This window comes from Boleophthalmus pectinirostris, unplaced genomic scaffold (assembly GCF_026225935.1).
Source record: "Boleophthalmus pectinirostris isolate CB_2022bp ecotype Guang Dong unplaced genomic scaffold, ASM2622593v1 HiC_scaffold_1467, whole genome shotgun sequence".
In the NCBI taxonomy this organism is placed as follows: domain Eukaryota; kingdom Metazoa; phylum Chordata; class Actinopteri; order Gobiiformes; family Gobiidae; genus Boleophthalmus; species Boleophthalmus pectinirostris.
In genome coordinates this window covers 1-25,000 of record NW_026571061.1, presented here as the reverse complement: position 1 = coordinate 25,000, position 25,000 = coordinate 1, and the positions used below count along the sequence as shown (strand labels likewise).

The 25,000-nt window shown below is 37.4% G+C and overlaps 4 protein-coding genes across 6 annotated transcripts; 2 read left to right on the top strand and 2 right to left on the bottom strand.

Annotated features, from left to right (window-relative positions):
* Positions 1-75: 75 nt before the first annotated feature.
* On the bottom strand, positions 76-8,362 carry pi4kab (phosphatidylinositol 4-kinase, catalytic, alpha b; the record flags this gene model as incomplete). Its single annotated transcript, XM_055150672.1, has 20 exons — positions 8,227-8,362; positions 7,623-7,739; positions 7,285-7,378; positions 7,078-7,166; positions 6,935-7,007; positions 6,602-6,864; positions 6,433-6,499; positions 6,222-6,370; positions 6,080-6,145; positions 5,839-5,935; positions 5,558-5,749; positions 5,363-5,463; positions 5,167-5,296; positions 4,756-4,885; positions 4,574-4,669; positions 4,319-4,502; positions 4,009-4,112; positions 3,669-3,837; positions 3,543-3,593; positions 76-184 (listed from the first exon to the last, which is right to left on the bottom strand). Coding segments are annotated over exons 1-20 (2,380 nt in total), but the record flags the coding sequence as incomplete, so codon positions are not given.
* serpind1 (serpin peptidase inhibitor, clade D (heparin cofactor), member 1) lies at positions 451-3,482 on the top strand. Of its 2 annotated transcripts, none has more exons than XM_055150674.1 (7): positions 451-524; positions 630-900; positions 1,127-1,770; positions 1,848-1,996; positions 2,093-2,217; positions 2,508-2,652; positions 2,852-3,482. In XM_055150674.1, exons 2-7 carry the CDS (start codon positions 638-640, stop codon positions 3,041-3,043), a joined length of 1,518 nt encoding a protein of 505 aa, XP_055006649.1. In that variant the 5' UTR covers positions 451-524; positions 630-637; the 3' UTR covers positions 3,044-3,482. The 2 variants fall into 2 exon arrangements, with proteins under 2 accessions (XP_055006649.1, XP_055006648.1); XM_055150673.1 differs by having other exon boundaries at positions 457-524; positions 601-900.
* Positions 8,363-8,430: 68 nt separating the features above from the next.
* Positions 8,431-11,232, top strand: snap29 (synaptosome associated protein 29). The gene is made up of 6 exons (XM_055150675.1): positions 8,431-8,655; positions 9,015-9,257; positions 9,514-9,707; positions 10,225-10,310; positions 10,392-10,496; positions 10,584-11,232. Exons 2-6 carry the CDS (start codon positions 9,015-9,017, stop codon positions 10,742-10,744), a joined length of 789 nt encoding a protein of 262 aa, XP_055006650.1. The 5' UTR covers positions 8,431-8,655; the 3' UTR covers positions 10,745-11,232.
* A 1,904-nt stretch (positions 11,233-13,136) lies between these two features.
* On the bottom strand, positions 13,137-24,097 carry si:dkey-178e17.3 (somatomedin-B and thrombospondin type-1 domain-containing protein). 2 transcript variants are annotated; one of them, XM_020917984.2, is made up of 5 exons: positions 23,642-24,097; positions 17,209-17,394; positions 16,800-16,890; positions 14,579-14,737; positions 13,137-14,223 (listed from the first exon to the last, which is right to left on the bottom strand). In XM_020917984.2, exons 1-5 carry the CDS (start codon positions 24,078-24,080, stop codon positions 14,118-14,120), a joined length of 981 nt encoding a protein of 326 aa, XP_020773643.2. In that variant the 5' UTR covers positions 24,081-24,097; the 3' UTR covers positions 13,137-14,117. The 2 variants fall into 2 exon arrangements, with proteins under 2 accessions (XP_020773643.2, XP_020773649.2); XM_020917990.2 differs by having other exon boundaries at positions 17,209-17,391.
* Positions 24,098-25,000: the final 903 nt, after the last annotated feature.

Here is a 25,000-nt window from a genome sequence, read left to right as displayed (position 1 = left end):
CTACATCTGAGAGTGGATAGACAAGCGAAGTGATTTAAATAAATATGCTTGTACCATTATTCGTAATACATTTACCTGAGCCTTCCACAGCAAAACCCATGACCACAGAATACAACCAGAAGTCCCGAAACAGCTTCTGAAGGCGGGGCTTAGCCTCTTTGATTGGCGGAAGTCTTCGGGTCAACTGTAAATGTAAAACTTTTTAATAGCATGTTTAAAAATCTAAAATAAATTAATTAATAGATGCATAATTAAATAAGTATAACTGTAAGATATGATATATATTATACAAGATATTTACTTGAAATAAAATAAATTTGACATTCCCCAAGATGTACTGTTTCTATTTAAACAAGTGTGCTGATTTCTAAAGAGTTAAAGATTTTAGTCAGTCAAAGGACTTTTTGGTCTGTTTGATCTATTTTGTTTGCTCAGTCAAGAGCCCACATCAAAGTTCAATTTTGTATTCAATTCTGTTCTCTTCTCACAAACAACTGAGCACTCTCCACCAGCACAAACAAAAGGTAAGACAAACCAATTATATTTCTGTCATTTACAATACTTTTAATAAACTACTGTGACGTTGCATTCTTTACAAAGGTTTTAATTTTCTGTGTTAATATTTGAAGCCTTTGAGATGGAGCTCCTTAGGCTCACGTGTGTGGCCTGTCTGCTGGTGAGTCCTTCTCTCGCTGGGATCAAAGATCTCAGTTCTCACTTTTCTACCTCAAACCAAAACCCTAGAGGTTTTGAGCAGCAGGGCCCAGGGGATGTGGAGGCCATTCCTTTAGACTTCCACAGAGAGAATACCGTCACTAATGACCTAGTTTTAGACGGCTTTGAGGACGAAGACTACATCGATTTTGACAAAATCATTGCAGCAGGAAGTGATGACTATGTGTAAGTATTGCAGCAATCGCTATCAAACGGTAGGAAATGTTTCAAAGGTCGTCTTCTGGATCCTGTTTTTATTTTTAATTTTAAAAACAGATTACTACTTTTGTAACCCTTCCTACCATGGACCATTATGGACAAATGAGTGACTAAAGTGAAACAATATCAGACTTGTATATTCACTAACATGTGGTTTGTGCAAAGCAATTAAATAATAAGTGATCATTTTTAGTGAAGGAGATGAAATTGATGAGATTGCCACACCAGCGCCAGACATAGACATCTTTGCCGAGTCTTCTGATCCAAAAATACGCAGAGCAAGACTGTTACGACTATTCAGCAGTCGCTCTCGTCTTCAGCGCCTGAATGTTGTCAATGCAAAGTTTGGGTTCAACCTCTACCGCAGTCTTCGCAATGACGTTAACCAGACTGACAACATTCTGCTGGCCCCCGCTGGAATCTCCATCGCCATGGGAATGATGTCTCTCGGTGCAGGACCTAATACTCATGAGCAAATCTACAAGGCCATGGGTTTTGCAGAATTTGTCAATGCTAGCCATCACTATGACAACACAACAGTGCATAAACTTTTCAGGAAGTTGACGCACAGACTCTTTCGTAGAAAATTTGGCTACACTCTGCGCTCTGTTAATGATGTTTATGTGAAGCAGGATATCAAAGTCAGTGATGGTTTTCGTGAAGAGACAAAAAAGTATTACTTTGCAGAGCCACAGTCAGTGAACTTTAAAGACCCCAGTTTTCTAGAGAAGGCAAATCGTCGGATCCAGAAGTTAACCAAAGGCCTCATCCAAGAACCACTTAAAAATATTGACCCAAATATGATTCTGATGCTTCTCAACTACCTGTACTTTAAAGGTAAAATTATACTATATACATAAATAATAGCTTCACTGATTTCAACTTATGTCATAGTAAACATTGTTTTTAACCAGGCACATGGGAACAGAAATTTCCAAAAGAGATGACCTACTATCGCAATTTTCGAGTGAATGAAAAAATAACCGTCCGTGTGCCCATGATGGCCAACAAAGGCAACTACATGGCTGCTGCTGACCATGAACTGGACTGTGACATTCTACAAGCAAGTTTTTCTAATTTATATTTGAGACCCAAATAGTCAAGTTATGTTCATATGATTATTGGTTGGTTATTATTTGTTTTGGTTTGTTTTTTTTAGCTCCCATACACAGGAAACATCAGTATGCTTATAGCGCTACCAAGAAAGCTTACAGGCATGAGGACCTTGGAGCAAGAGATTTCCCCTACTGTAGTCAATAAATGGCTCAAAAACATGACAAACAGGTGAGTAGCAATGGGCAAAAACATTTAACTACATCCTAAATTAGTAAGTAATCAGTGAAGAGAAAACATATTTGAACAATTGTTATGTTCACAATTACAAAAATGTGAAAGCTTAATGTCAAGCCAATTATACAATCAGAAAGCAGAATTAGCCTAGTCAGTTTACAGGCATGACAGGGAACTAATGGTATCGAATTTTTAGTTGTGTTCCTATTGATAAAAAAAAAACTAAATCACAACATTTTACATCTATTTGAAATTTAATTTGAATGAAATGTGTTTCTACTCAGGACACGTGAAGTGGTGCTACCTCGTTTTAAACTAGAGCAGAACTATGACCTGATCCCAAATCTGAAGGAAATGGGCCTCACAGACCTGTTTGGGCAAAATGGTGATTTCACTGGAATGACTTCAGAAAAGATCTCCATGAATTGGGTGAGGATGACACAATTAGTATGAACCTAGATACCTATGCATATAACATACACACTGCCTAACCCTCCAAAATATTTAATTCACTAGCAAGGACCATGACTTAACAATAGTATGAAATGAAAAAAATTATAATCTGTAACCTGTCAATCATATGAACACAATATTGTTTTTTAATTGTGGTTCTGTTGATTTTTTCTAGCTAAAGCATCAAGGTACAATCACAGTGAACGAGGAGGGTACAGAGGCGGCTGCTTTGACTCAGGTGGGCTTCATGCCACTTTCCTCTCAGATCAGATTCACGGTGGATCACCCTTTCCTCTTCCTGATCTATGAGCACCGGACAGACTGCCTTGTGTTCATCGGCAGAGTTGCCAACCCTTCACAAAACTAAATCACGCATAATGCTGACTGTAGTGGGAGATGTGCCAAAAAATTAATAGCACAATGTTCTTGGAGACAGATTGCAGTAAAGATTTTTATCACGATTCATGTAAACTTGTGAACTATCTTTGTTTTGCCTTAAAGGGGTAACTCAAGTCCTTTGTTTTATGTCTTTTGTTTAGTGTAGAGCAGCATTCAAGAAAAACTTTGCTAATTACAATAGGGCGATCTTACCAAAATGACATATCGCCCAGCTCTATTTGACTGTCTAGCCTCATAACAACATATAATAGACAGAAATAGGATTTTTTTTTCTATGTTTTATTTTAGTGTAATTGATAAAAAGACAATACAAACAATACAGTTACCTTTGAAGTCAGTTTATTGTTGGCTAATGTTTTCATTACTGAATGTTGCCAAAAGTAAACTAATAAAATTTATTTGATATATGTTTTGTGTTTTAATATTTTTGTACAAAGTGGGCTTGTTAAAAGGTTATGCTTACTCACCACAGCAATAACTGGAATGAGGACTCCAAGGTTTCCAGCGCTACTTGAGGCCTACAAACATGATGAAAAGACTGTTGACTACTACCGTACACTGTATTAAAATGACTCTTTGAGTATATCACTTACTTTGAGAGCCGGCCCCTTATCAGAGGCCCTCTCACTGGCCCTCTTTCCTTCCAAACCCAGTTGGACAAACAGCTCTAAAAGATTCACCATCAGTTCATCCACGAGCTGCTCCCCTTGAAGGTTGGCAGCAATATTTGCCAAAGCATTGATAACTGCCAAAGAACAGTGCCTTAAACAAAAATACACAAATGTTAATACAGATTTGGCGATCAACTACTTTAGTTAAATTATCAAAGAATAATTTCAGATTTCAAAATCAGCCTTTCTGATTTTGAAAGCTGAAATCATCCTTTGAACCCAAATGCTAGATGTGGGCAACTAGACTTAACAATGCACTAACCTGTAGCCATGATCCCGGTAATCTTTGGTAGCAGAGTAGACCACTGAACTAGCTTTTACACTGATCTGCTGGAAAAGGTTCCACACCTCTTGGTAGATATATTGCTGCAAAAAGTAGGGTTAAGACATTGTGAAAGATGTATCACTTGTAATTTCTAATATATAACTTGTAATTTTGTTCTATTATACAATATTCAATTTATTCTGAAAGCAGAATTTACTGTCAGATCTTCATCTGTAAACCACCTCAAATTAACTAAAAAAATAGACCCAATTAAACTCATAGATAGCAATCATATAATTTAACTCACATTTCCTGTAATGACCATGCAACCGAGCTGATCTATTATAAGGACATCCAATTGTGATGGAGGCTGACAAAACTTTTGTTGGAGGATTTGAAGAATGTGTTCCATGACTTTGGGTGTATCTCTCAAAGCTACAGCGATGTGGCCCAAGGCTCGAATGGTGTGGTCTGGTATTAGGTGCGCATCCCTATGAAGGTTTTTAACAGTTTTTAACATCAAAAGACATATTTTGTGATGTGACATTCTAGATCAGCTTACTTGTCACTCTCCTGTGAAATGTAAAGACGAATGGATAAACTGGCCAGAAAAGCTTTAACAATGTCATCGTCTTTCGTCAGACCAGCCTTTAGACCTCTGTCAATTGGGAGAAATACACTGAATGCTTAAAGTTGCAAATTAATTAATCTTCAAAGGAGAGAAAGACTGATTTAGTGTCTGACCGGCAGATGTTATCGATGGATATATCTCTGAGCTGCTCATACATAGATGGTTGGTCCTTTTTGTTTGACAGAACATTCAGTGTGGACTGGGAATACTCATTGGTCACACTGATCCTGATTTCTCCTGTACCTGGATATGCATGTAAATAGGGTACACAAAACAATTCATTAAATTATGGCAATTCAGACGAGTTTATGCATATCTATGCACATACACAATTCCTGTTTATAACAATCAAAATGAGAATAATGTGAATAGGAAACTATTGAGTAGTAGCTACAACAGATCAATGAAACATGTGCTCAATGCTGGACAATATATCAAGCACATTATGTTCTTGTATATATGTCACTGACTCTTAAAACAATGGCTCTTGGTCACAAATATAAAATATATATTCAGCATTGTACCTGTGCTGTACTGACTGTGGTACTTGTAGAGTTTAATAAGAACAGGCGAAGGGACAACCAAGAAATCCCTAAGTGAGGTGGTGAGCGAGTTTGCCACAACTGGAAATCGCTCACACAGACGCCCAATTCCCTGTAAAGATTGACAGGATCTCAACACAATGTTTAAATATTGAAATAAACAAAAATGCGTTTATACCTGTAAACAGCAGATAAGGAGGGGCATGTGGGCAATGATGACTTTGCTGGAAGTTTTGTATTGTAGTTTTTCTGATAACTTTGTACACAAATTCTCTGCTCCTATAAGATGAAATACCACACATTCAGTAACCATAACCAGGGTAATTTAATTATGAAACACAAACATATTCAGTCATCTGCTAAAATCAATTACCTTGCTCATCTTTAACAGCCCACACCATGAGGTCGACACAGGCTGCGTTGGCTTGGCAACGGAGCTTGAGGGGGCTCTGTTCCCCTGGCAACCCCCCAGTGTCATGAAGTACCCTCTGCAGTTCTGACTGACTGCTGCTGAACTGCTCCAGTACAAAGTCGTGTACTTCTCGTACGAAAGCCGCTGGCAAAGCTTTGAACAAGCAAAGCATGATATATTTATGAACTAACGCACCATTCTGAATTAGTATTAAAAAAATAATTTAAAAAAACATAATCTACCTCTGATATGGTTGAGTGTGTCTCGCAGCATTTTGAACACACATACGTAGAGAGGGTCACTGAAGGTTTTGTAGAAAAGATGAATCCCAGGATGAGACTATTGAAACAAGAAGCAGTTTCCCCTTTGTTTATACAGTCATTTTACTGATCATATCAGTAAACCACAGTAGGCTACGCTGCAAGTAAAAGTGAGCAGAACCAAAATCTGTTGTGGTTTTGTATACAGAGAGTTATTGTATACCTCTGTAACCTCAGATACTGTGGCATCCACTGATTTCAGGAAGGAGTCTGAAACTAACTTTTTAACCTGTAAATTAAAAACAGATTGAAAATATTAACATGAGGAAGAGGTGAGCTTCAAACTGAGTTATGTTTGACAGTACCATGCCAAGTAGCTGCTTCAGCAGATCCACAGACACCTCCTCCTCTTGCTCTTCAGTGCACATAAACAGAGGAGACATGGAAAAACTGGAGCTGACAGTCGAGAAATAGAAGTTTGGGTCCACTGTGGTGCTTTCTGAGAGGTACGCTCCTGAAATCAGAATGGATGTTCAACATATATGTTTGTATTCAAGAATGCTTAAATTATTGTACCTTCAAAATAATGTGAAACAGGAGCTGTGGGAGAACAGGGAGAATGACCTCCAGGATCTGTGCACACCTTTGAGAAAACAATGGACATACAATTCAGGCAAACAAATACAAAGAAATTTATATAATTACAAGGTCATATTGTGCATTTTCAAATAAAACCTGTACGGACCTGTGAACAGGAGTCATGGCTGGTACCTGTGCGTCTCCTCATTGTATCACTCTGACACACAGTCAGGAGACTGGAGGGAAGGATGGAGCGGAAGTCATTGAAAGATCTGCGTCGTACTCCCTCAGGCTCCTCCACCACAGCATGGGTCTGAGGAGAGTCTTTGGGGAACAGTTTGGACAACAGTGCTTCATCTGTGATGCTGTAGCGTCCAAAAGCCCTGGTCATGCCCAAAAGGCTTGGCACCACATACCTACAGAGATAAACTATAGGAAAAAACAGAGAACAGAGGTCAGAGGATCCAGACATGTTTTCAGTTCTATCTATTTTGTGCACCTTTGTCATGATTATCAGGGATTTGGCACATCTCTTGCAACAGCTGCATAACTTCCATTAATGTGTTCAAAATCTGAAAATAAATATATAGTAAAAATGCATACAATTCCACAGTACCATGTCATACTGCTGCAACCACTGACCTCATCCTTGAAATGAGGATCTCGCTGAGCAACATCTGCTAAAAGTGTCACTAAACAGAATCCAAAGTTTTCTGCAACAGGCAGAAATTCTGCAAAGCAAGTACGGGCATTTTACTTACACAATAAAATTGTGCTAGGTCTTTTTTCATCATCTTAACAACATTCAATTCTACTGATTTTAAATGACCTGCTCTGTCAGTTTTTTACCATTTCCATGCTTTCTGGAGTTTTCCTCAATCCACTGAACTTGAGGCAGCCCTTTCAATAGGCTTAGTAAATAGGGAACAAGTATTTCTTTGTGCTGCAAAGAAAAAACATCATTAGGTACAAACGCTTGCACAGCATGGCACAGGAAACTCTCCTTATGTAATGATAAATCAAGTAGAATCAGATAAATGCCATAAATAAGTAAGCGATCACAATCTTAGGAAAAATAAATCTAGTTAATTGTTTGATTGATTGTCCTTTCTTGAAGTTATTCATTGACCCCTTTGCATTACATTTATTTACACTGTTACAGTTACAGATGTTAAATGAATACATACCTGTAATCCAGATTCTACCAGGAAGACCCCCAAGGCAACCACAGCATCTCGTCTTCTTACATCTAGAGTAAACACACCACGCACTTCCACTGGACACATGCATTGTAGCTTTTTGACCTGGAGAAGACCAAAAAAAAAAAAAAAAAATATATATATATATATATATATATATATATATATATATATATATATATATATATATATATATATATCATACAATTTGCATACAGCACATATAATACAATAACGTTACAGCACATGCCCAAACAGCATAAAACTTAAACAGGCGATACCACCTGCTGGTAGCCTATAGAAAGTATCAACAGGTAAAGACGTCGGCCTCTGTCATGCTTCGGCAGGAACCTGTTTGACTGCAGTGTTTACCTCTCCTTCTTCTCTGATGGTGCTTCAAGTTTAAACTTGACAGCAAATCCATACCATATACCCTAACAGCAATAACGCAATAATAATCACAACACTATGGCTCTTGTCACCTGTCAACACCATTAACCTTAAACACTATGAGCTGTGCGGAAGAGAAGCTCAATCACGCATATTCCTGTTGCTAATAAGCTTTAGTTGAGTGTAATAAATCAGACATTACCTTTTCGATTGGTGCAGGGCGGTGCGCGGCTAAAGACCGAGCTAAAGACAGAACAGTGTTAAAGTAAAATCCTCTTGTGCCACCCCCCATCACCGACATGTTTACACCTCATCTGTGCGATGAATCGATGGGAGGAACCATGGGAGGGACGGGCAGAGACAAGCGCTGAATAAACCGCAGTACGGTAAGTCGGTAGGGACATTTCTGAAAGTACTGCGTGAAATTATATAAAAATCTGATTATGTAGTAATTTGATGTAGGCCCATAGAACACGCAGTGGTCTATATTTTTTCGTTTTTACATAATAATAAAAAGCATATTAAATCTCAAACGTCAAACTGTAACGTCATGTCACGTGACCGGAATTTTTCTGTCAGTTGACAAGCAACAACAGCGTCTTGTCCTCACTGATCTAGTCGTTCGGAAAAGGTTTGATTTTTTATTATTAATGTCTCTTATGTATGTCAACATGGATTGTTTTCTTTAATGTAGTGAAAATTGTGTGTCTTTACAACTGTTGGATCGGTGGATATTTGGATTTAGTTCGTTCCCTGACCAACTGCTAATCAGCTAGCAATGCTAGTCGAAGTCATATTTTGCCTAATTTTGTAACACATTTTAACTACATTCATGTTCATATTTACTACAAGTTTGTAACAGTAGTAAAAAGAAATATGACGCTAAATACTTCATAAATTTAAATTCTTTAATGAAATGTATAAAGAGGTGGATGTTGCTTTATTAAGAGAAATGTGACCGGTTCAGTCTTTTTTTTTTTCTTTCGACAGATGGCCTACCCAAAATCCCACAACCCATTTGCTGATGATGACGATGAGGAAGATTTTAAGCCTAAAAAAGATAGAGGATTTGATGACGATGACTTTGGTGACAGTAGATTAAGTGAAGCAGAGAGAAGACAAAAGTACTTAAACCAGGAAGTGATGCGTACCGCTCAGTCTGCAGTGGACAGTACCCACCGTTCCCTTGGTCTCATCTATGAGTCAGAGAAGATGGGCATTGAGACGGCAGAGGTATGATTTGCTTGTGTTTGTCCAGTATTTTCATTTTTTTTGTATTTTACAGTAAATATTATCAGAATGCAAAGGCACAAATCACCCAACCATCTTCCAATAAAAACAATATTCCTCCAATAAAAACTCAATAATCAGTTTTAATTGTAATGCCCAATGATCTTTGCATACTTATCCATTTCACTGCACATTAGCTACATCTGTGGTTTCAGATATTATTATTATATTAAAATAAAAGAGTATCCTTTTTCTTTAGGAGCTCATGCGTCAAGGGGAAGTTCTGAAACGGACGGACAAGATGCTTGACAACATGGACCAGGACCTAAAGACCAGTCAGAGGCACATAAATAGTATAAAGAGTGTGTGGGGTGGATTAGTGAATTATTTTAAAGGAACACCAGAGACAAAGCCACCCCTTGAGGAGCCTAAACCTTACCAAGCCAATGACAGGTATACTTCTCCAATACTCTTTATAAAATATTTGTCATACTACACTTTTGGGCTGTAATTTACTGTCTAAAATGTACATTTTTAGTTGAATAAATTCACCCACAAGAACATTAACTGAAACTGAACATTAATCGAAACAACTCTAGAGAGTTTGATAAACAAACCTGTTTACTGTAGGTTAATGATCAAATGAAAAGCTTTGAGTCTTATTTAAAGTAAAATATTTTTACTTAATAACCAGTAGAAATTAAACAAATCTCACTGTTGTGCAGCGAAATGTGACTTAATGATTAAAATATTGTTTTTGGGACATCAGAATTATCATGCAATACAGTGTTCTGTAAAATAAAAAAATAATAATCAGTAAAATAAAATAAGCTTTTGTGCTATTGGAAATTAATGAGATTATGGTTCTTATAATCATAGACTTTGATTGTATTCCTATTACACATATGACCTTTGCTACTTGTTACTGCTCACTCATAGAAAAATTACCATAATTTATTTACTCTTTCAGATTGCAGAATGCCTTATCTGACAGTAGAGGCTGTGAAGATAAGTACCAAGCTAGCCACCCCAACCTGAGAAAGGCTGATACTGGAGGTTAGTTTGTCTCAACTTATGTTTCTGCTTTTTTATGTGTGATCAACTTATGTTTTGTTTTGGTTTGGGGTTTTTTCATAGGTTTTGGAGCTGCTTCATCTACAGGTGAAAGTTCTTATGGACAAAATGGTTACCCTAAAAACAAAGTACTAAGAGAGGCACACCAAACCCTAGACAACAACCTAGGTATGTTATTAATTGTTTACATTCAACATTTGGTTCTCTGTATATTATTACTCCTAACTAATTCTCACTTCGATTTGTACAACTTAGATGAAATGGCAGATGGTCTTAGAAGATTGAAAAGTCTTGGACTGGGTCTGCAGTCTGAAATTGATGATCAAGATGACTCCATTCATTCTCTCATGAATAAGGTTGACAACATGGATCTAAAAATTCATAACACAAATCAGCAGATGAAAAGACTGAAATAAAAATAGCACTTGGACATTTCTTGATAAATTCTATCTCATATTGCTCACTTTTAGGCTGATATGTTACATGCTTTTTTTTATTATTCTTAATTTGTGTGCACAGTCAAAGGTGTGCAGTCTCAGTCCACATATTAGCAAACTGCCTTAATATATAATATAAACTGATATGCATTACAGTACAGGCTGCCATGTAATGCGTTACTTGTGTCCTTATAGCCTGTTTTGTTAATTAAATTTTATATTTCCGTTTTTGTTTTTTTATCATCTTTAGATATTCACAGTTAATAAACGTTGTGTTAGCTATGTTTAGTAGCCATATTATGTGAACCACCTTGTGCGATCGTATTGTAAAAACTATGAGATTATAAAATACAAACATATCAGCTCTTAAAACTGAACTAAAATAATCTTACTTGCTTAAACAAGTGTGTTTGTTTTTTCCCAATGTGTATGAATGTGAATTTTCCAATAAAATTTCATGATCGTGACTATGCCTATACCTATTGACCACAAGGTGGCGCTAAAATAATATAAACCTCCTGAATACGTTTGGTACTCTTATTTTAAACTAACAACACTGTTAAATTGTAGGAAAAGGCACAGACACTGAAAACGGCCTGTTGTTTAATGAGGCGTATCCATGAAGACAAGCCAGTGATGGTTGCTTTCAATATGATCCTGACAAGTTTGTTTTCAATGCCGTCTAGTGAGGTGCAGCTGTGTTGATGCATAGCTCAGGTGAGGTTCTCTGTGCTCAAGGGTCTATTCATTATCATTCCTCCATGCTGGACCAGCTGCTTTTACAGGCCCTGCAAGCTCTCATTAGGATGCCCTGCTAATTGTAGTACAGATTTTCAAAAACTATGTTAAACTATAGTCCACTTCTCTCATGCAATGCAAGGGGAGGTGAGTGTTCATAACAGAAAGTTTGAAAGAGGTTAGGTAATGTTATGTCTGCTCTCTAAACTAATGTATTTGTTACATGCCAATTCTAATTGGATATTAATGGTTTCAACATTTTGAGGAGTTTTTCTATTCAGGAGATATGTTTTATTTGAAATTGTTAATTGCTATGGATACTGAGATAAGAATATAACAAGGTCTTGTGACAGCTAGAGTGTGCTGCAAGAAGATGGATTATGTCAATTAGGCATATAAAGAATAAAGTATATAGTAGCCTACACATTGTGCCCCCTCTGGGTGCTACAGGGCTTTGAACAGCTGTCTTGTACAAAGCAAACAGTGACCACTCTATGACAAAGGCTGGCAGAGCTGGAATGCCCCCTTTTCAGGAGGAGTAATCCTAGAACACACTGCTGTGGAAGGATATCAGGCACTGGGCCAGACACAGACCAGTGCAGGGAGTTTGGGTTAGGGCCACAGCAGCCAGGGAGGTCGGAGGTGAACAGGACATATACAGCACTTTAACTGCATTGTTGAAATAAGACAAAAGAAAGTTGTGCTGACCAAGCCCAGTTGTATCAGCGCTTATGGGAGATGAGCAGTAGCAGCAGAGAGTTTGATAGAGAACAAGTTCAAGTGCAAAACATCCTGAAACCTCTTATAATTTATGTTTGTTATGAATAAATTGAGGCTGGCTTTAACATTTCAGCAAGCTCTCTGGCTGAGCTATCTAATGGTCTTTTCGGTTTCAGCTGTAAAAAATAAGTTCACTATATGCTAATTGCTAAAATACTTATAAATTGTCTATTAATGGGTGAAGATTAATAGGTAGGCTACACAAAGCAAGGACAGTTCTCATTTGTGTTATATTAAGAAGTAGTAAACAAAAATCTGTTGATTTATTCATTCATATTACTCAGATTTTGATCATCTTTAATTATCTTCTTTTAGTGGACCACTTGCTAAACACATAAGATGGACCCTGTGTTTTTCTTGCTCTTCACTGTTATGTCATCCTTAAATCCAAAGAAAACATGTAACTGTCAAATAAACCAAATGTCTGTTTTTACACATGATGTAAACCTTAACTGTTTATCCCAAGTATATAGCTCAACTTGTTGGCACATTCCCCAGAAGTGTGTTACCTCACAAAACACCTCCTAATTGAAGGATATGGTCATACAAAACTCAAGATTACATACATTAGCTGTTTTTTGCTTGTCGTCATTCAGTTTACACTCAGGGAAGCATGCCAGGAATGAGCCTTTCTAATGGTTAAGTACCTGTTTATGGTATAGGTAAACATTTCAGTGAGGTGGATGGCAAGTCTAACAACCTGAAATTGAGAGGTTATATGTTTTATTTCTAAAAGTCAGTGTACAAAATATGCAATGTTGCACTACAATTATGAACAAAAAAAATCTGATTATAATAAATAAACACAAACACATAGGCTATAATGGTCATAGCCTTTCATAACATTATTGGAATGAGGAGGACTGGTAGCAGATTTCCTGGGAGTGAGGGGAGGTTTTCTTGTTAATTGATAAATTGCGTGTAACAGCTCTTAGTTAGATTGTGCCTTCCTGTTGAATTTGTACTAAAGCTTTACACATAAGACCTTTAACTCGTAAAAGTAGACAGGTGTTACTGATATTAGCACTAACATCAGTCTACAGGCTGCATGTGTAAATAGAAAAACTATAGGAATGTGGAGATTTTAAAAGGTGCACTGTGTAACTTTTCTGGAGGAAGGTGTACTTGTTGATGTTGATGTAGATTGGTTTGGTTTGGAATGTTCCACAGTATGCCATTATCTCCTTGGAGACAAGCAGTTGGTGCACCTGCCATCAGAAATCTTGCCCTTTAATTTGTTGATTCGGAGTTTAAATGTTAATTCTTAAAAAAAACAAAAACAAAAAAAAAACAAAGCAAACAAATTAACACTTGTGCCTTGTTTGTACTCCATTCAATTATGAACTCAACATAATAGTTAAGCTCCAGACCTGAGAGTCAATTAAGCTGGCATTGCATTTGGCATGTAGGTCACATGGTGTAATTTATGTCACACACTCATTAAATATTTAAGTAAAATGTAAAAATCCCTAACTTCTGCACTTTTTTAGACTGGACAACTTTAGGCACATTACATTTACAGTACATAACACCATCAAAATATAAAATGTATAAAGCAAAATAATAGACCTATTCATTTGTACATGGTGCATCACAACTTATGCACCTACAATAAAGGAGGTAGATAAGCAAAAGCAATACAGAGGCTTGTGTGTTTTAGGAAGAAAAATGACTTAATGTGGCTTTAAAATGCTATTGCTGTGAGCTTATTTATCATTGTCAATACAATACAGTGGAAATAGTGGCAGGATGCTGGTGATGTTCAGTGGTGTAAACTCTATAGAAAGTCTCTTGTAGCTTGTTTTGTGTTGCTCCTGTGTTTAGACAAATGGACTCACACAAAGAGCACAGAGTATGGTGGACAGTGACAGCCCTCAGACGAAGACTCTCTCACCCAGGAGCCATGGCAACCAGAAACCGAGGCTGCCACCCAGAAGGTCCTAAACCAAAAAATATATCAAGTAAGAAAACAATATTGTGATTACTGAGACTAAGACGTCATCATTTTGGTGGATCTGTTACATAGAACTTAGTGTGTTGCCCAAGGACACAATGACAGCATACCTCAGTTGGACATGGGGTAAAACCACTAAAATCCCTAAAATCTCAACCTGGGATGCCATTGGCTGCCATATATTGGACAACACAAAGCAAGGATCTATCAAGGCATCTGACTGGCTTTAAGATCCAAATAAAAACTGCATACATAAAATATTCTTTAAACATAAAACTATTTCTTCACACTGTTTTCTTTCTCTCCTCTACAGTTAAGGAGGTAATTATTTGACTATTTACCTGGACCCCTCCAGACCATCTCCTCCACAGCGGTCTGATTTGGACATGGCATCGCTCTGACACTCTGCACAGAGGAGTCTGTCCCTCACCAGTTGAGCACTCCACAGCTTCAGTTTACATGTGACGCTGGCCTGCTTCACTCTCAGGTACACACAGTAGCTGCAAAACCAAACAGAAAGACTGTGTTAAGGCTAATGGTGAGATCAAATTCAAAACAACTAGTTAAATGATTTTTAATCAGTAACAGAGCAGCTGGGAAATAATTTTTCTATAACTGACCCATGTGCAAACCAAACTGATTGAGTGTGCATTATCAAAGGGGTGCAAACATAATACATTACCATTAAGTGTTATTTTAGGCATCTGAAATGAGGGTGCAAGTCCTTTTAATTGCAATGCACCCTTTTACACTCCTGTAGACCCCAGACTGTGTTACAAACTTACTTCACTGAATTTATTCTTACCAGCATAATGCAATATTCAAAACTGGGTGGTATCATACTCATGATAAGGCCATTTCCATTTTTTGGCAAAATCTAGATTTTTTTTCCCCCACGATTTTACTCATAATGAGCTACAGCTGCTCATTTCACAATGAGTTATTTTGGGGTTTTTTCATATTGTCCTTTCAACATATTATTTGATGGATGATAGATATGGATAGATAAGCAGTTTGCACCTTTCTACTAGATACACATTGCTTTAGTATAGTTCATTCAGTTCTTTTAATAAAGTACTCCTACAGTACTCCTACTCTCTTAGTAGCAGCATTTAGCTCTGTGATTAATTCAGACCAGGAAGTCATCCAGATCAGCTGTCCTTGATCAAGACTAACCAGACACAGACACAACAAAGGCCTGAAAGAGTTGTGCTCCATTTGAAGGTAAGCCAGCAGGGCTAAGGTTGTCTCTAACATCAACACAGCTGTTTGTCAGTGCACTGCAGACCATAATAAAAAAGGTTACAGCCATCACAATGTACTTAGGTCTACTGAAGGAACTATTTGTTTTCCCACTGAATAATCAAGAATCAACAGCATTCACAAGGGAAGTTTCAGCCCATAAACATAACAGTGACACAGTGCATGTTCTTTTTTTAAGAGACGAGAGTTGTGGCATGATTTTTTAGTGGCAGCAGTTTATATGCCATATAGTTGAATGTCATGCCCCACTATTCATCCCCTCTTTTGCTTACTTCAGTACTGCCAGATAAAGCTTACAGATTACAAAAATGTCCTTAGAAGAAAATTAAGAAGGTTGCATTTGGTATATAAATAATTGCACGGTGGCAGAGGGAAGGTTGTAGAAGAGAACATTTCTAGGAAAATATAGTTGTGTTTACACAACCAAGACATAATAATGTAATTAAATATTGCATATATGTTGTAATCTAATTTATCATAATTGGGTTATCTTGTGTAATCTGAACATTTAACTGCATTCCTCATAAATTAGCAAAATGATCTTCCCATGTGTTTCCAACCATCCTATTGAATAGCCACACATTTTGGGGGGACTGTCAACCCCATGAGTAATGAGGTTATGAGTAATGGTTCCCTGACAACTCACAAAACTATATGTGATCTCATGTACAATTTAATTAGACAGGAACTTGACATGATGTTAGCTGCTCCTCTTCATCACTCCATCCATGTGCTGACCTTTTGCACAGACTACAGTGTTTATCAGTGAAGGTTAGCTTTTATAGTATAAAAAACCTTGATCTGTGTGTTTTATCTTTGGAAGAATAAAGTATTATTGCTAGATATCATTAACAAAAGAACAAAAATGCTAAATAAAATAATCACCATTATCACCTTATCACCATTCTTAGAGTAAGCTGTAGAGTTGCATGTATAACGTTAACATAAATACACTGATATGGTAAAACTTTATTGTCCAGAAATAAACATAAAAAAAATAAAAAATAAAAACCAAGTCAGTTAGAGCTGCATTATAACACAGACAAAGAGTGAATCATGGCAAAAACAGCATACATTGTCATGTTTTCAGTGCACAGTTCATAATAATAAGTAAATAAATTAATTAAACTGAATGTGAAATTGAATGTAATGTTTTAAATGATAGAAAATTAGAACATTACCTCATTTATATTAGTTAAAATGTGTAATTCCTGCATAAAGATCAGTGCAGTTTGTAATGAAATACTTGAAAGCCACAGGGATGTGACTGGGTTGACTTCATTATTGGTTAATACATACCTGGCCTTCTCCTCCTTCATCATCATGTGTGGCCTTCTCCATGGGTCCTTGAAGTTCCTCTTGTATGAATCAGGCAGGATCTTTGCCACCTCTGCAAATGTGCATATCATAACATTTCTTTTAAAACTATAAAATTTCAAGTTGTAATCTAGTTAGATTAGTATAACTTTTTCCAGTGTTTTTCTAGCAAAACATGTTTACAGCTCAGAACACTGGCGTATTTTGAAAGAGTGCAAACTGAGATAAGAGTTTGCACCAGATGTTTGCAGACCTATTGCTCAAGTAAAACCAGTTCCCCTGAGATTTTAAAACATTAAAATCTTGGTTTCTAAAGAACAGTCTGTTCACATTTCACATTCACTCATGCATTTAAAGAAACAAAGTCTATGATTTGAAGATAGACCTTTACCTTTGGCTGAGCTACAGACTGCGTTGTTTCCATAGCAACCGCGGCGCTGCTTGAGGTCCGGACAGGGCATTCCTCCGTTTCTGGGTGGGACGGACACTTGTCGACTCCTCTCTGTGCTGCCAATGCCACAGGGAGAGGTGCACGGAGACCAAGAGCCCCATGGGCCCACCTCACAGTCAATGGCTGCTGAGAGAGCAAGGAATAACATTGATTAACTGGGAATGTTATGAATAAAGGCCTAAACAATACACACAAGAAATAGAAATTATACAGCTGTTTTCTCTTTGTTAGCTGCAGACAATGCATTTGTGTTTTAAGGGGACATATGAAGAATTTACTTTTAACCTCATGTTCTGTCATTAGCTTACCCAGTGTGCTATTTCAGCTGATTCATGCATGTTTAAGTAATGCTGTATTGTTCTCCATTTGAAGCTTTAGTGCTCAGAAAATTCTTCTTTTCACCTACTTCCCATCCTCACCCACTGCTCTGTACTTACTTGTGATTACTCAAAAAAAAAAAAAAAAAAAAAAAATCATACACTGAATACATGTTATTCTTTTGGCTGTAATGTTCCAAAGTATGGCACTAAAGTTATCTAATTTACAGTTGTTTTTATTACTCAGAAATATCCTAAACACAAATGAGCTGGATCATTTCTTCACAGATCTGACCTGTATCTTGGCCTTGTGGTGTCATCTTCTCAACTCCATGGATATAGATAAATTAAGTGCCATTCTGAGGAACTTTCCAGGTAAAGCCATAACATCTTCAGGAAGCGTGGAGATGTTTATTATTATTATTATTATTATTATTGTTGTTGTTGTTGTTGTTGTTGTTGTTGTTGTTGTATTTTAAAAAAATAATTCTCTGGATGACACATGTAGAATTAAAATGCCATGAGGCAAATTTTCAACATTGAAAAACATGAATGAAAACTACAGTGATAATGAGTTTTGGAATTATCAACAAAAAGTTAAATTAATCATTAACCATCAACCATTATTACGACATAAGGGATCAATATAACTGGTCTGAAATAGCAATGTTGTACATGAAGGGGTTTATGCATTTATGAATTTATTTATATGTCTGACAAAAGCAAAAAAACAAACAAACACTTGAACCCATAAAAATAATAAGAATTATAATAATAAAACAAAATAAGTGTAGTGCAGAAACATGTAGTTTCTCCTGCTCTGTAACACTGCAATGAGTCTATATGGTGGTGGGCTCTTATTAAAAGTCTTTGGGGGATTCTTCTGCTTCCTGTTTTTTCTGTTTTTATTTTCTTTAAACAAGCACACATGCACACAAACACAGCACCACAATGAATGCAACAGTGGCAGCAGCAATCAGGAGCCCCTTTCAGTCGACTGATTAAGGCAATTACATCTGTGCCACAAGGAAGTCTGATGGCTGTGCTGATCAAAGCCAAATGTCCCAAACAATAATTACGCCTGTCCACCATAGACGTTTAATAGCAGTGGACTTTTAACAGGCCCCTTTGAGAGCGGAACTCCACACTTTATAAACAAAGTACCAGACTAAAAAGATTTCCCAGACAGGTTTTATTAGTATTCATTTGTATAAAATTTACTATTAGAGTTATTCAAAATCATGTTCTGAAACTCTTGGATAACTGCTCTGTATGAAACCACAGCTGGAATATGTGGAGCCAAATAACTTTCCAGTCAGTGCACAAGATGATTTTAAGCTTTTAATCAACTCACTGGGGAGCTAGTTATTGAGTTCTTATGTAATTTTTATGGTTCCATCAGGAGCTGTGGAAATGTTATTGCTTTGCTTGGAATATTCCACAGTAGGGCATTACACATATCTTTCTTGCATTCATTCTAATACAAATATATTTATTCCTAAAAGAAAACACTTTCAAATTATGCATTCTCACTGTGAGTGTGCTTTCCTCTCCTCTGATCTGGCCTCTAACTTGCTGCTACCTGCTTGGTATCTTAAAGAAGTTGGACACAAGTAAACAAACTCTCAATCCAAAAAGTAAGATACTTATAAAGGAATTGCTCTGTTCATGACAACAAAGCACACCGAAAATGAAAATGAGGTGTTTCATAAGCAGAGGTAAAAGTACAAGTATATAGTGAGACTGAACGTGCTATTAGCCAAAAGTGAAAATTATGTGTCTAGTTGTCTGGTGCTGATGTCAAACCCAGCAGTCTTCTTGGATTTCACTCATATTGCTACACTGCACTGTACATGAACAAAAGACAGTGAGCGAGTGCCAGAGGAAGAGGACTTTGAAGAGTCCGCTCCTGCTGTTATTCCCATGGGGCTATTGGCGGGCAGGCGAGCAGGCGGCTGTCTCAGTGACATCCACAAAGCCACTGTGGAATCTGTACATTCCTGTGCATTAGTGCTGCCCACCTGACACAGGCTGTTCCCACGTCATACACTCATACTGTGCCCACAGAGCAGAGGGGAAAGGGCACACTTCTTATCCTCTTATCAATGCTTTTTCCTCTTTTTATCAATAGTGTCTGTGATCCTTCCTTCTACACCAGACACCACACAGCAGTTATACAGGTTCATAATGTTCTCATTTGAAATTACAATTCACAATTTTTTAAAGAAATATAAAAAACATTGAGCCTCATTACCTTCTGTTCAGCACTGGCTCCACAAATGTACATATTCATCTAATGGTCTTTTCAACTGACAACAGTTGCACCTGTGTGATCAAATAATTAATATTTCCACAAACTCAATAAAATAATAATTTCATTAAATTGATGTATGCAGACAGAGAAGTTGTGCCTATTTTTTTATTTTGTTTGAACAGGCCCAGTTACATTACACGGCTAATAATTATAAATCAAGGCAAAATATAAAAATAGCAATCTAACTGTTCCAGTCCATTTCCACTATAGAATTAAAATCTGACATCCAGGAAAATTTTCAATTATTCATGGGTTTCATGAGTTCCTATAGTTGCCATTTTAAGTACTTTTCAAAATTCAAAAGACATATTTAAATTTGAAATGTTAATTGTTGAAATGTTAATATCATCAGTCTGAAAATATAGTATTTTTAGAGTTGTGATTTTCCATAAACCTATAGTCCAGCGTTACCACATATTCCTTGTTCCGGTTAAACTGAGGCTTAAATCTGTGCACACTGACCATAAGCTTTCAGGAGTCAGAGGCTAATTGCTAAAGCGGAGGCCCCTCCCGTGTCTGTGGTACCACCAGTGTAGAGCGAGTACCACCCACATGACAGCCTCACCCCCCAGCCCCCATGAGCACCACAAAGCCTGACCTCTGACCCCAAAGCACTGACCACATGTGGCTTTAAGCAAATAAAACTCATGTTCAGCTCAGGTTTCGGATATGTTGCAAATAAATTTGAATTTTACTGCTTAGTGTGTAGTAAGAATTTAACTGTTTAAATGTAATGTTGTATGTTGGTATGTTTCGTTTCGTGAGATTGCTAAACAACATATAAACTACAGACAATGTTAAAAGAAAGACACTTAAAGCTGCACTATATAACTTTTCGGTGGAGGGTTCGCCACTTGTCTTCAAGAAGATTTCTTTGCCTATAATGTTCCAGTGTATGGCATTTAAGTTATCTCTTGCATTTACTAAATTACAGGTGCTTTACTGCTCAAAAATACTCTGAAAACATGTGAGCTGGATTACTTCTTCTCAGATCTGATCTGTGACTTGTCCTTGTGGTGTCACCTTCTTGTCTCCATGGATATAGATAAATGTAACCCCATTCTGAGGAATATTTGAACCATGATTCCATAGTGTAAACTGAAATCAACAATGAAATTTCCATTGTGTCTATTAAGATATATGGATCCCAACTGACAAATTTGTCCAATACCAGAATTTTTTGGTATTGCAACTACAGTCCTACAACATACAGTATCATTCACTGTCCTTAGTAAAGTTCAAATGGAAGCCAGAGAAAGTGATCTGTTTATCTTGTTAGTAAAGCTCACACTTGTCCCAGACAGATAATAGACATTATCTTTGAGAACTGACATTCCTTAACATTATTCACTTTCTCTTCTATTTAATTTTTGAGTTTTGTAATAGTAATGATTATACAACTTCCACTCAGTTTGTTTTTATTTTTAAGTAATGACTTCAAATCTCAAATACCCCCTTTTTCTCCCCTGCCTCCTCTGATGGGGCATAGAAATTAACCTTGTAATACTGGACCGCACAAACATTATCAGCCTGTTAAAAGTGGTGAAGGGAGTCTGACTAAGCCTTAATAACAAGCCTGGAGTAAATGTTTCCTGTATAGACATATTAGCAAGGGACATAAACAAAGCAACTGATTACAAGATTTTGGCATGATCTTGCCAGTGGTTTCTTAAAGTTTCCTAAGAGAGACATTTGCTAACACTTTGAATAAATAAGCAAAACTGAATATTGGCTTTCCTCCCTTGAACAAGGGACCAAATAATACAGGATTGAACCAGAGATAAATAAGAACAGATCCAGCAATGTCTAAACTCAACCAAGCCAAACAAAGGACAAAATTAAACCTGTGTAATCAAACTATAAGACCAGACTGTAAAGGTGCATTATGTAACTTTTCTAGTGGAGGATGCACCACCTGCTTGTCTCTATGAATATATTACTGTATAACTTTGCCTGAAATGTTCTGATATTTTTATGGCCCCAAAACACACTAAAAACATGCATCCATACTGAGCGAGGTTGCCTCTCAACAGATCTTAGCTGTAACTTGGTTTGCCGGCATGCTTATCTACATGGAAATAGAGTTTAATGCCATGATATGGAACAATCCCATCTTAATGGCGACAAGCAGGTGGGAAAAGTTACACAGTGCCTCTTTAAAAAGCCACCAGAGGAATCCACCTACAATGATTCAAAAAATATCTGTGCGCTGATTTAAAGTTATAAGGAGAGTGAGAGGTCACAAGTAAATACCCTGAATTTTGCAGAAGTGAAAGTGGATTTATTTGCAGATAGAAATACTCTGTGTCTGTGGAGGAGGGCTGAGTAGTATCAGACCCAAGAAGCAGGAGAGAGTCTCTTCTGCCTCCTCCTTAACGTACGTCATCTTCAGTTGTCATAAGGGATATAAACCTCATTGTAAAATTTGTCCATGAGTTTCTGAATGATGAAACATTTGGAGCACTGCCAAAGCAATGATGAATTTAAAACAAAAAATATATATATTTTAATTTATATTTTGGGGGAAAACTTCTCAAAATGTTGGATATACCAGGAATATGAGACTACCTCAGGTCCTGTGCACTTAATCAAAGATGAATTAATCTTTAGATACCAAGAAGGAATTTCACCAGATTGTGTTTAAATGTGTATTTTCTCAATCCAATAATTAAATAGTCAAAAAAGGGTATTTTTACATATTATTTTACAGAAGAATTTTACAACACAACAGATGTCTTGATAATAAATGTTAAGGTAATGGTAAGGTTGTCTTTCTGTGGTGGTGATGTAATGTGTGTCCTCGCGTCACTGGGACTTGTGTTAATGGCCAACTGTGGGAGATAGTACCCAGGGCTGAAGACATGATCTGGTTCTGATAAAACCTGCAGAGGCAGGGCTTAAAGTACACATCCTCTGATTGACATGAGAAAGTCCCTTGTTTAGGCCTGCAGATATTCAGAATTCTCAATGTGAAGAGAGCAGGTGTCCACACAGTGTGAGGATTATCATAAAACTTGGAAATAGTTTAAAGGGATAAACAAGAATGCAGTAAAAGTTGGCTTACTCGTGTGTGCGTCTCCAAATTTTCCAGACGTTCAAATAGCAAAATTTGTATGTATTACGGTACAAACAAACTGCACATTATCGAACTGCTGTATGCAGTGATTTGTATTAGAGCTATGGTGTAATACACAATACATGCTTAGGGCTTGCAAAGTGCTCTGGCTTGTGAACTTTTGTTGTCACCTCTAATATAAGTAAAACAAAGGCTAACTGTGTTCTTCAAATGCACCTAAATAGAAGGATGAGTGTGTCTGCACTTTGAGAGCTTTACTACAGGTGCTTGTTAGTGCACTTAAAATAAAGACAGAGGGGATCCACAGGCTATTAACACAAATATTTCAACACAAGAGTTACCTCACTAACAGCTTTTCAAACTCAAATGCTGCTCATGCTGTAATTCTGACCTTCTTTGGGTTTGGCCAGTCCATCCTCATCATTGGCTAAATATAGCACGAGGCAAGATAGTGACAAGAAAAGAGACATCTGGAACCCAACAGTTTTAGTGGAAAACGTTATGGACTGGGGATGCCAATTTGCTTATCTTAATAATTGTCTGTTTGAAAAAGACCATACAACTATATATGAGCACATCATACGTGGAATTAAGATTTCGGAGCTCTCTAACCTAAAGTCGGGCTATCTTTAAGCGCAGGGGTGTAGCAGAAAGTAACTTACTCACCAGATATCTGGCACACTTGCTGGTAATCCTCGCAGCAGTCTCTTGTTTTCTGACAGTACGCATCGCAGTAGCACACTGTTTTTCTCTTTGTGTATTCAAAGCACTCGTTATTCCTCCCGGTGCAGCAGGTTGGCCTGTCCCTCTCCCTGCAGCCAGCCTCCGCCGCGGGAAGCATCATTCCGGACAAAACATATCCGACAAGTACAACGCTGAGGCGCGCCGAGCTCCATTCACGCGCTCCCATGACCAAAACTTTATGTGACTCCACTGACGATGGCTTCACCTCGAATGCACTTAGTGTTTTAAAGCGATTGCCTATCTTTACTCTAGACAACAAATAACATCCCACCAATAACCTAAAGAGCGTGGGTTCACCTACGCGAGTCAATGATGCGTAAAGTGGAGGCTGATCTATGTCCGCCTGGACACCGCCCCACATAGCTACTGTTGGCTGTTATTGGGATACACGTACATTAGCAGCCCACCCCCTGTCTGTCTGGGTGCTTGCGCAATGAGGAGGCCCGCGTGCAGCGTGGGTGGACCACCAGTACACTATCAAGGATGCACATCAAAGTTTGCGTAAAAGAAGTAGAATTTTTTTTTTCTTCGCACTTCATATAAAAATATACATTACTCACCAGAGTAAGGATAAATAATTAATAAAACACAAAGAGACCACGTTCAGTCAAACCTGTCATAAATGTCAATCAAGATGACACATTTAATTCAGCACCACGGACAGTTGCTCGAACAATTAATTACATGCGCCTTTACTCTTAACTCAGTTTGTTCACTAAGTAGCAACAGTCTTTAGGAATTTTACAACTCTTCCTCATCTACAAGAAAAGCGATAGTCTGCTTCACTGAGAGACCGGGGGCAACAATAACGTTACTTCCCCTTCACCGAGCCGCTCTGAATAGGACAGAAGCTGTGCTGTGGGTGAATACAGTAAAGGGCCGTTTGTATCAGGGTTACAAAGGACACTGGCCATTCAAGACAGCAAACCTCCATACAACTTATTGATGGGAATTTAACATCTGTAGGTCATATAAGACTTTGTTTCTTTAAATTACTTGTAGTAAAAACGACTACACTGAACAATCCACGACTCTTAGATTTGCATAGCTCCACTTTACCAACCACAATATCAACATACAGAACTATTTAACGATTTTAGTGCTAAAGCGCTGAACAAGAAATAAACTACAAGTATGCCTGGCTCCCTCTAGTGGCCTTTTTTCAAACTATAAGTCAAGAGATGTCACACATAGAAAGCATTTGGGATGAATTGAGGCAATGAGATAAACAACTTGGCGGTCTTATTGCTCAACACTATTCTCGAGTTATGGACTTCTAAC

Coding starts and splice junctions, on each gene's coding strand:
- si:dkey-178e17.3 (XM_020917984.2), bottom strand. CDS start 24,080: ATGTGGGGCGGTGTCCAGGCGGACATAGATCAGCCTCCACTTTACGCA. Junction 17,395..23,641: donor GCAAGTGTGCCAGATATCTG/GTGAGTAAGTTA, acceptor TTGCTCTCTCAG/CAGCCATTGACTGTGAGGTG. Junction 16,891..17,208: donor AGTCTGTAGCTCAGCCAAAG/GTAAAGGTCTAT, acceptor GCACATTTGCAG/AGGTGGCAAAGATCCTGCCT.
- serpind1 (XM_055150674.1), top strand. CDS start 638: ATGGAGCTCCTTAGGCTCACGTGTGTGGCCTGTCTGCTGGTGAGTCCT. Junction 901..1,126: donor GCAGGAAGTGATGACTATGT/GTAAGTATTGCA, acceptor GATCATTTTTAG/TGAAGGAGATGAAATTGATG. Junction 1,771..1,847: donor CAACTACCTGTACTTTAAAG/GTAAAATTATAC, acceptor GTTTTTAACCAG/GCACATGGGAACAGAAATTT.
- snap29 (XM_055150675.1), top strand. CDS start 9,015: ATGGCCTACCCAAAATCCCACAACCCATTTGCTGATGATGACGATGAG. Junction 9,258..9,513: donor TGGGCATTGAGACGGCAGAG/GTATGATTTGCT, acceptor CTTTTTCTTTAG/GAGCTCATGCGTCAAGGGGA. Junction 9,708..10,224: donor CCTTACCAAGCCAATGACAG/GTATACTTCTCC, acceptor TTACTCTTTCAG/ATTGCAGAATGCCTTATCTG.